Raw genomic sequence first — 9,850 nt, 5'->3', positions numbered from 1 at the left:
GACCTTAATTTTAGATCGGCTTTGACTACAACAAAAATGAATGAAATTTATTTTTTATTTTTAAATTTGAATGAAGTAATTACCTTGATTTGCTCTTCAAGTCCAAACATAATAATAATAATAATAATAATAACAATAAATTAATAATAATAATAATAATAATAATAATAATAATAATAATAATAATAATAATAATAATGTCATTCATTGTAGATGAATGAATTGATAGGTTTGGGTTTTGTATATCGACAACAAATCAAACAAGCAATAAATAAATAAAATGAAAAAATCTATTCCTTAAAATCCATATAAAACTATCAAATATTTGAATTGTTTATATTTTTAACTGAACTCGACAACTTTTTAGATGTAAAAATAAAGTATTTAGGTAGATATTTTAATTAAATTTTAATAGTTTTTTAATAATATATTTTGTGATATTTTATTAATATAATTAAGTTGTTGTTTATTATATTTATTTTGGTTAAAAGTAAAATAAGAAATGCATTTACAACGTCACATCCCTAAAACGTGGTCACATTTTCTAAAATATTTTAGTAAATTAGTTTTATAATAGGATTTCTTGAATTTTTGTAAATTAATTTTATAAGAAAATTTATATAATCCATATTTATCGGCTGATATATAATGATAATATTGATAATATGAAACCTTTTTTTAGCCAAAACAATATATTGATATAAAACCTTTTTTTATATTAATAGAAAATCCATATAATCCATATTTATCTTTTTATATTAATAGAAAATCCATATAATCCATATTTATGTTATCCGCTGATATATAATGATAAGATTGATAATATGAACCCTGTTTTGGCTAAAACAATATGATATCATGTAGTACTAATTGTATACCAACCAAAGACAAGGTTACACAAATTTTGTACTAGCTTCTATGGCCTATCACAAAGCAGTCGCAATAAAAAAACAAAACACAGCAACAGTAACATAATAAATACAGATTCAAAAATCTTTATAATAATGACCATACATATATGCAATCCAAACAAACATTTTTCTCAATTGATAGTTGGCAATACTAAAAGGGATACAAAACGCTACATATACCCAGATAGGGCAAACAAGCATAAGAAATTGAGAATGTTGCCCTATACATTCCCATATTTTCCTCCGTATAATTTTCCGGATTTATTTTCAGATAAAATATTTACATTAGTTTTTTTATCAAAACCTTTTAATAACTTTTTCAAACACAAAATTAATTATTATTATTATTATTATTAATCTAAACAAACTCTAGATATTTCCGCAATCATCAACACGTCGTTATCTTATTTGGCTTATACTATTTCCATTTCCAATCAAACAAACGAATCTTCTGCCGAAATTACGATCTCCACCGTTGGATTCGATTGTCTTATCATATAAGCACAAAACGACACCGTTTTGCTGTTCAAATTAGGGTTGACGCTGAGAATCACTTCTCCAAAACCCGGTTCCCGCGAACCGGGACCACATCTCCGTCTCCAACGCAACTTCCTCCGATTTCTCATCCGCCGCACGATCCTTCATGAAGTGATCCTCCAACGAATCAACTCTCATGACGTTATCAGCGACGCTGCTCGACATCTGCCGCTGCAACAAAACGACGTCGTTTTTCTCAACTTTGACGCCGTTTTTCATTAAACGGCGTCGTCTTCGACGCACTACCTTACGGAAAAGCCCCGCCGGTACGGAGTAAACAGCTAGTACAACGACATGGAAAACTGCGCAGGGACAGCAGCAGCAAACGGCGGCGCACTCTGCGGCTCCGCTTCCAGCCATTTCACCGACGCCGCGCCGTTGACGGCGCTTTGGCGGCTGTGGATGGATGATCACGTGGCTAGTCATTGGAGATTGAATAATTATATTATAATTATTGATTCTCAAGAAAAAGAGAGTAATATTTTCATGATGATTGATTCTGTTTTTTTTTTTTAAGAAGAGAAATGAGAGAGAGATATAAGAAGAAGAATATATTTATATTTGGATAGGAATGAAATAGAATAGAGAGGGTCTGTTTAGGCAAATATTGTAACGTGTTACTATGGGAGGTTTTGTGTGGCTTACGCCGTTTCTTAATGATAGGATTAATGGTATTTAGTATTTACCGATTCATCTAGAAATAAAATAACTGATATTGCATTGTGGTTTTTTTTTTTTTTTTAACTTCGTTCGATGTCGACGTCAGAAAACAAAAAAAGAAAATCTTGATTTGATGCCACTACTTTTAAGTGGTTGCTTAATCATAATAATCACATCACATCTTCACTTTATTATTACTCTTTTTTTTAAAAGAACAGGAAATCACAATCACCACAATTAGGAGGGTTGAGTAATGATCGCACTTTTCAAATAAGATAATTTGATTTTATAATTTTAAATATTAAATTTGAATTTAAATATCTCAATCAAGATTATATCCACCGTGTAATTATTAGTTTTTTTTTATTATTATTATAGGTAATTGAAGTCTATTTTAAAATGGGATTTAGATTCTCTAAAATAAAAACAAATATTACTCTTATAACAAACTAATGATTGGTTGTGATGTACTTATAATATTTATTTTTAATTTATTATTTAATAGTTGAAATCAGTCATTTTATTCTCTAAAGTAAGTTGTTTATTTTAGATGAATTATATACTATATATATAAAAAAATTAATGATTTTATATAAAGTAATGTATTTTTATTAAATAGAAAGTATTGTACATTGTGATTATAAGGTACATTTGGGGAAAAAATAGTTAAAATATTAAAAATGATATTTATTCATTATGAAAACAATTTCTCTTTTAAAGTGAGAATCATTGTGAAACAAATGAAATAGTACAAATAACCTAAATTATTTTAGTGTAAATGTTGTCTAGTGCTCTAATAAAGTAATAATACATGATAGGGAATCTAATATAGAAATATCATCTTGAAGGTTGTGTGTTTAATCCAAAATTATTATCTTGAATCTTTTTATAGGAAAGTGGCATATTCAACCCAAAATTTATTACTTTTAATTCTTTAACATCTATTCTTAAAATGTTTGTCAACAATATCATTTTTTAATTTCAATTTGATACCTTACAAACTTTTTATTTTATTTTTATCTTTTAAGTTTTAAACTAGTGCGTAGATAAATTATATTAATAATAACTTATATTTTTATTTTAGATAATAATAATTTTTTATTTAGAAGAAGTTTAGAGCGTATGCATTTGACTAAGAGAATCGGTAAAGATATATTTATATTTCATAATCTAAATCCATTTAATTTAAACTATTAAGTCTACATTTATTCAACATTTGTGCAATCCAACGCCAACTTCTCCCAAATATACAAATAGTCAATCTGAAAAACGTAAGAGAAAAAACTCAACATATCTCATATATTTGAATATAAAAAATTCAAGCTAGTTTTAACAAAAGTTAAGTAATAAAGTATTAATACCAAATCATAATATTAAAAATAATATATTTTATTACAAATACAATTCTTAAACATAATGAAACTAGTTGTATAGCAAAATCAAATCATAATAAAATTAAGAAAAATGTTTGAGATACACCTATACGGTGTATATATACTCTAAGTTTCAGTTTGGTGTATTTGTGGTTGGGTGATCTAGTTCTTGGTCTAAGATTCTAAATGGCCTTATTAGAAAGGAAAAAAAAACTTATTGTAATGTTCTATTGTTAGAGTACTGCTTGTACTGAATATATTATAAAGAACCTTATATATCTTTTGCTATTTAAAAAAAAAGAAGACTAATTCTTCTTTCTTTGTATTTGGTTTTAAACTTCATGAAATTCTCTAGCACTTTATGTGTCTTTCCTTCAATTTTTGATTTATACTTCTTAGATGACAAGTACTAAAAAGCAGTCAACATTTTTGCAAGATTGGAGCAAGATTATTGACAGGTAACTACACTTGGAACCTACTATTGATACTTGTTTTGGATTTTGGATTTTTTATTTAAGGACTATTTTGTTTTAAATTTTGTAATGTTGTTTTGCTAGAAAAGTGAAGTAGTTTGCGGTGGACACTTACTGGATTTGTTGTTTAAAGCATTGTATTTGCTATTATTCCTCTTTTGGTAAGTTTAGGACCTAGCTTATTTGGTTTGTTGAATATGAATTGGATTCTTAACTCTTTTATTTTTATACATACAAGGATGATATTGTATTATAGTCTTTCATAACAATTATTTTATTTTTTTATCACCAAGGTAACAATGACAATGATGATAAATTATTTCAAGTTGACGATGAAGACGATAAATTTGAAGAGGATGACATAGATGACAAATTTGAAGAGGACAACGTAGATGCTAAATATGAAGAACACACACCTGAATGATTTAGATGATGATGTTAGATTATGCTTTTTTGGACGATGTTTTTTTACTAGGCATGTACTTGATTGAAGCATCAAAACTTCAACAAACTATATATTTTGCTAGACTTAGTACTTTAAGTATTAAACTTTATTTGAATACTACCATTTATTGGATGACATAGATGACAAATTTGAAGAGGACAACGTAGATGCTAAATATGAAGAACACACACCTGAATGATTTAGATGATGATTTTAGATTATGCTTTTTTGGATGATGTTTTTTTACTAGGCATGTACTTGATTGAAGCATCAAAACTTCAACAAACTATATATTTTGCTAGACTTAGTACTTTAAGTATTAAACTTTATTTGAATACTACCATTTATTTATTTACTATATATGTTACTAATCTTAGACAATTTGTTTATTACCATTTATTTGAATACAACTTTGTTAATAATTTGTGTTAAATTTGCATTATGTTTTCCTTAGTTCAATTTGTGTATGTAATTAAATTTATTATTATAAAATAATGACAAAATGTCTAATTTATTATTTGAATTAATATGATAGAAAAATAAAAATTTATTTTGTATATATGAATACAGTTGAAAATTGTTGCCTATAAGCTCTAGCAACATTTTATCAATGTTTTCAATGTATTGTTATAAAGCAACATTTATCAATTGTTGTCAGATATGGCAACACTTGAAAAATGTTGCCTTAGACGTGTTGAAAAATTGTTCCATATTCCCATAGTTTAGGCAACATTTATAAATAGTGTGCCCAAAAGTGCGAGAAAAATGTTGCCAAAGATAATAGGCAACGCTCGCATGAGACGCCCGGAAAATGTTGCCTATTCTCTTTGGCAACATTTTTCTGTGTGTTGCCAACATTTTTCAAATGTTGTTACAGAGCAAAAATGTTGTAGTGAATTAAACAAATGAATTTTTATAAACTTTAATCGGTCTTTACATAATCACTTTTTCTAGCTGAAAACTAGATGACATTCACAAAAAATTTATCCAATACTATCTTTACAAAACCCTTTAATCAAACTATTCCGCCACAATTACTCAATCCAACATTTCTACTACAAAACAAAAGATAACAAACAAACAAAATTAACCTCTAACAAAATCAATTAGTATAATCAAAATTAACTTATCATTTCATTAATAAGAAGAAGAAAAAATAGGAAGCGATAAACAAGAATACACAATTGAAAAAATAAACACACATTACTAATAAACTAACTTAAAATGTTTTTTTTCAACCACAAAAAATATCTAAGTATATAGAAACTATCAAGCCACCAACTCTTTTCCTCTTCCAGCAGTGGAATCTACAAAACAAAAATGAAGAGGAGGATAGATAAAAATAGAATTGAGATAAAATTGATAATTATAAAATTAAGATTAGATTTGTAGAGAAAAAAAATCAAATAATTTACCACTCTTCCATGCACACTCTTAAAAAAAATGCACAATGACAATTACAATTCATTGCATGCCTTATTTTTTAATTCCCCAAGTAAACTTTCAACTTTCAATAAATAAAAAATCTTAGGGCATATTTAATTATGCATGCATTATTTTTTTTTAAAGAAATTTTATGAAAAATTAAAAGGTTGCTTCGGACATTGAAGAATTTTTATATTGATTGAACAATTTTTAAAATCACGCATGTTTAGTGTTTTCCTTTTTGTTGGTTTAAAATATTAGACTTTTTAAATAACACGTGTGTCAATTATCATCTTTCCTCAAATATTATTTTGACTTTTTTATTTTTAAAACTACTCTTTTTTCAATTAGAAAAACAAATTAATAATTACTAAATTATTTCTATTAATAAAAAAATTATATTTGCCTAAAGATTCTAATTAAGTGAGACTTGTAAAACTTGCAAAAATATCATTTTTCCTTTGTTCTATGATTCCCCAAATATTAATTTGACTTTTTTTTTTAAACCACTCTTTTTTCAATTACAAAAGCAAAATAATAATTACTAAATTATTTCTATTAATAGAAACTTTATATTTGTTTAAACACTTTAATTAAGTGACATTTGTGAAATTTGTCAAAATATGATCTTTGCTTTATTGTTTTGAATATATAGATGTGAGACAGTTTGATTATTTCTTTTAGTTTTTTGTTTCAGTGTTGTCAACTGTTTCTCACTTTTTATTAGGTTTTGTTGATTAGGCATCGAACTCAAGAAAAAACATAGGGAACATTTGACAAATTCAAATGAGAAATAGACAAAAAAAAAAAAAAATTAAAGTATTTATTATATGATATTTAAGTGAACAAAATAAAACAAAAATAAATTTAAAAAATTCAATGTGAAATTTAAAAAAATTTAAAGCACTAAAATGAAATAAAAAATAAAAAAATAAATCTTAAAAAAATAAATTTTAAAAAAATAAATTTTAAAAAACAAAAAAAATATATATTGTAAAAAAACCAAAAACAAAAAGAAATATAAAAAATAATTTAAAAGACCATAGTTATTTAACTTTAACAATAAGACGAGAAAAAACTACACACACGTCATAATTTAGTATTTAGATTAGTTTTAGATTATAGTTATAAATTATAAAGTGAGATTACTTGAAAATATGATAATGCAAGTGTAAATATATAGTAAAAAAAATTAAGAGTTTAATTAATATTTATTATTAATTTAAAAATAATAGTTTTACATATAAATTCCATTGAAAAGATATTTATATAGTTATTTTGGAAATTAACATTCAAAGTATCTTAATAATTAAGTATATATAGAAAACTATTTTATATTCACAGTGGATGTTAAATTAAATTACTAATTGAACCAAAAAAATGAGTAGAGAATAAATAAAAAAAATAATAAAGAATGATTTTTTAATAATAAGAAAAGAAAAATAATTATTTGGAGTTTGACTTTTTTTTAAAAGTTCTGAAATATTGATATTAAATCAGATTCTCAAGTAACATTGTCTTTAATTTTAAAAATTGTTCTAAAATTTTTATGGACATTTATGTTTTTGTTTGGTCTTGGAGGTGTGTTGGCTCCTCCTTAGAATTGGTTTGTTTGACATTACCTAGAGGATGGTTGGATGATTCTCAATGGAGATAGTGCAGTCTGAAATTCGAATGAAATGACAGTTTGTGGAGAAGTGGTTCGTGATCACACTAATATTTTCATCTTTAGCCACTCTTATGTCTTACAGTGTACACGATCTCGATGGCAAAACTTTGGAATATCTAGAACGGTTTGGAGCTTGCCTTTTCCAAAGAGTTCAAAAACATTGATATCATACCAGACTTTCAAGTAGTGGTGTCTAAAGCTGTCAAAACAGACTGGCCCGAACGGGTTGTAGGTTTAATCGGACCAGGCCAAAAAGCTCTTTTTTTATAAGGTTGATAAAATACTACCCAAACCCGGACTTAGACGTGTTGCAGGTTGGACGGGTAACTCACATATTTTTTATAATATTTTTTGATTCATTATATTTTTAATTTCTTTACGACTCTTTTAATTTGAAAATTTTCTTTAATGCCCATTTAAAAAAAAATTAGTATACTACTTATGCATTAAATATGAATCAATTTAAATGTCCATATTTTTTCATGCCCATTTCAAAAAAAATTATGGTTTACTCTTTATATACAAACTAAGTTTGAATTTTTCAATTAACACAAATCAATTCAAATTTTTCAAAACAACACACAAATTAAAATAAGTTTTAATTGTCCAAAACAACTTAGAGATATTATCTAGCATACCACAAATGAGTTTAGATTTGTCTAACATAAGCCAAACTCAAATCAAATTCAAATATAGTGCTAAATAGTTCTAATGTGACTTTTAAATATGTCTTTTTAGACTCCTTGAGCAATATTTACATTTTCCAAAGTGTTGGATGATTGTCCACTTAGATTATTTTGATTTGTATCATTGCCATTGTCTTATTCTACAAAATAAAGAAAGTGATTGTTAAATATATATAACCAATTAAAGATGATATTATATCACAAAAGATAATATATATAACCAGCTAAGATGATTGGATCTTTTTTGGACCTTTTATTCTGTAGACCAATTTTACTATTTTAAAAATTGGTTATACAAGTTGCAGTCTACCCGATACTCATACGGGCTAATCTGAATGAGTAACAGGTTTATTCGAATCATGCTAAAAAGTTTTGGAGAAAATCAAAATAAAATTATTAGGCCTAAGTCTTGTGTTTTAGCAGGCTGGACGGACTGACCCATTTGGACTAACTCATTTTGACAGCTCTAGTGGTGTCCTTAATTCTAAAGAATTGTTCTTGTAGACATTTATGCTATAATTTTGCCACTCATATAAAATATATGCTTGAAATATTGGATCACTATAAGTTATCCCACGTTCACCGTGAAGCCAATCAAGTAACATATACTTTTACTAAATTCAATATTTCTTCTTCTCAGACTGACTGTACTTTTTATACCCATCATTTAGTTCATTTTACTTTAGATTAATAGATTCAATTTAGATTGAGGATTTTTCTCCTTATATTGACTCTTTTATTTCAGCTGATTTATATGTTTATGTTGAGTTCACCGTTAGAGATATTAAAATAATCTAACTTATTTCAAATTACATTCAAACAAAAAGTCATCAATATTAACTTCGAAAGACCCATCACGAAATGGGTACAATCATACTTTGCATTATCTTCCATGCGCATAAAGTTTTGTTTGAGAGTTGGGAGTGAAGAGAACGGTGGACTAGGAGGGAAAATGAGAAAAATATTTCAACTTATTTAAGAGTATAATTTTATATAGAATTATTATAATTAATATATTGTTTTATTAGAGTATCATAACATCATAGAAAATATTTGAAGAAATTATCTAAATCTTCTAAAATTATAATCCAGTACAATTCTTTTTATAAAAAATTCAGGGTGAAAAATCTTAGAGTTAAAAATCCTCTTACATATTTTGAGTTACCTAAATTTTGAGTTACCTAAATTAAAAGATTTTATATATTATGAAAAAAAATAGACTGCTTAAAGTCACCCCTCCTAAAATCTCATTTTCTTCCACTAAATCGTTAGTTTTTTTTTTCTTTCTAAAGTTCTCTCCTCCCCTTCCCTTGCTTAAGCACCCAAATAAACCTAAAGAACTTAGTTATTTGTAGGATATAGACACAGTCTCACTAGGAATTTAGCAAATGATTTTTTTCAATAAAAAAAAAAAAATTTAATTGCAGTTTTGGTCTCCTTGTTTTAGTTAAATCGCAAAAATAGTCCCCCTATTTTATTTATTATCAGTTTTGGTCCCCCAAACAGAATTTTGGTCTAAAACTTGATCAAGTTTCACTTTTTTTTTTGCGTTTATTTAAGTCACACTATTTCTCAAGATCTCGTGGTGCAACAATTGTACTTGAAATCTATCATCATAAATAGTGTGGCGTGACTTTAAAAAAATGACAATTCGTCAAATTTTGAACCAAA

At 26.3% G+C, this 9,850-nt stretch overlaps 1 protein-coding gene and 1 long non-coding RNA gene across 2 annotated transcripts; one reads left to right on the top strand and one right to left on the bottom strand.

Annotated features, from left to right (window-relative positions):
- Positions 1-967: 967 nt before the first annotated feature.
- Positions 968-2,100, bottom strand: LOC101514172 (uncharacterized). The gene has a single exon (XM_004506192.4). It carries the CDS (start codon positions 1,872-1,874, stop codon positions 1,443-1,445), a length of 432 nt encoding a protein of 143 aa, XP_004506249.1. The 5' UTR covers positions 1,875-2,100; the 3' UTR covers positions 968-1,442.
- A 1,910-nt stretch (positions 2,101-4,010) lies between these two features.
- Positions 4,011-4,522, top strand: LOC140920625 (uncharacterized). The gene is made up of 2 exons (XR_012163358.1): positions 4,011-4,115; positions 4,248-4,522. It is a non-coding gene; the product is annotated as an uncharacterized lncRNA (long non-coding RNA).
- Positions 4,523-9,850: the final 5,328 nt, after the last annotated feature.

The sequence above is a fragment of the Cicer arietinum genome, chromosome 6 (genome assembly GCF_000331145.2).
Source record: "Cicer arietinum cultivar CDC Frontier isolate Library 1 chromosome 6, Cicar.CDCFrontier_v2.0, whole genome shotgun sequence".
Classification (NCBI taxonomy): domain Eukaryota; kingdom Viridiplantae; phylum Streptophyta; class Magnoliopsida; order Fabales; family Fabaceae; genus Cicer; species Cicer arietinum.
This window is presented reverse-complemented; position numbering and strand designations above follow the sequence as displayed.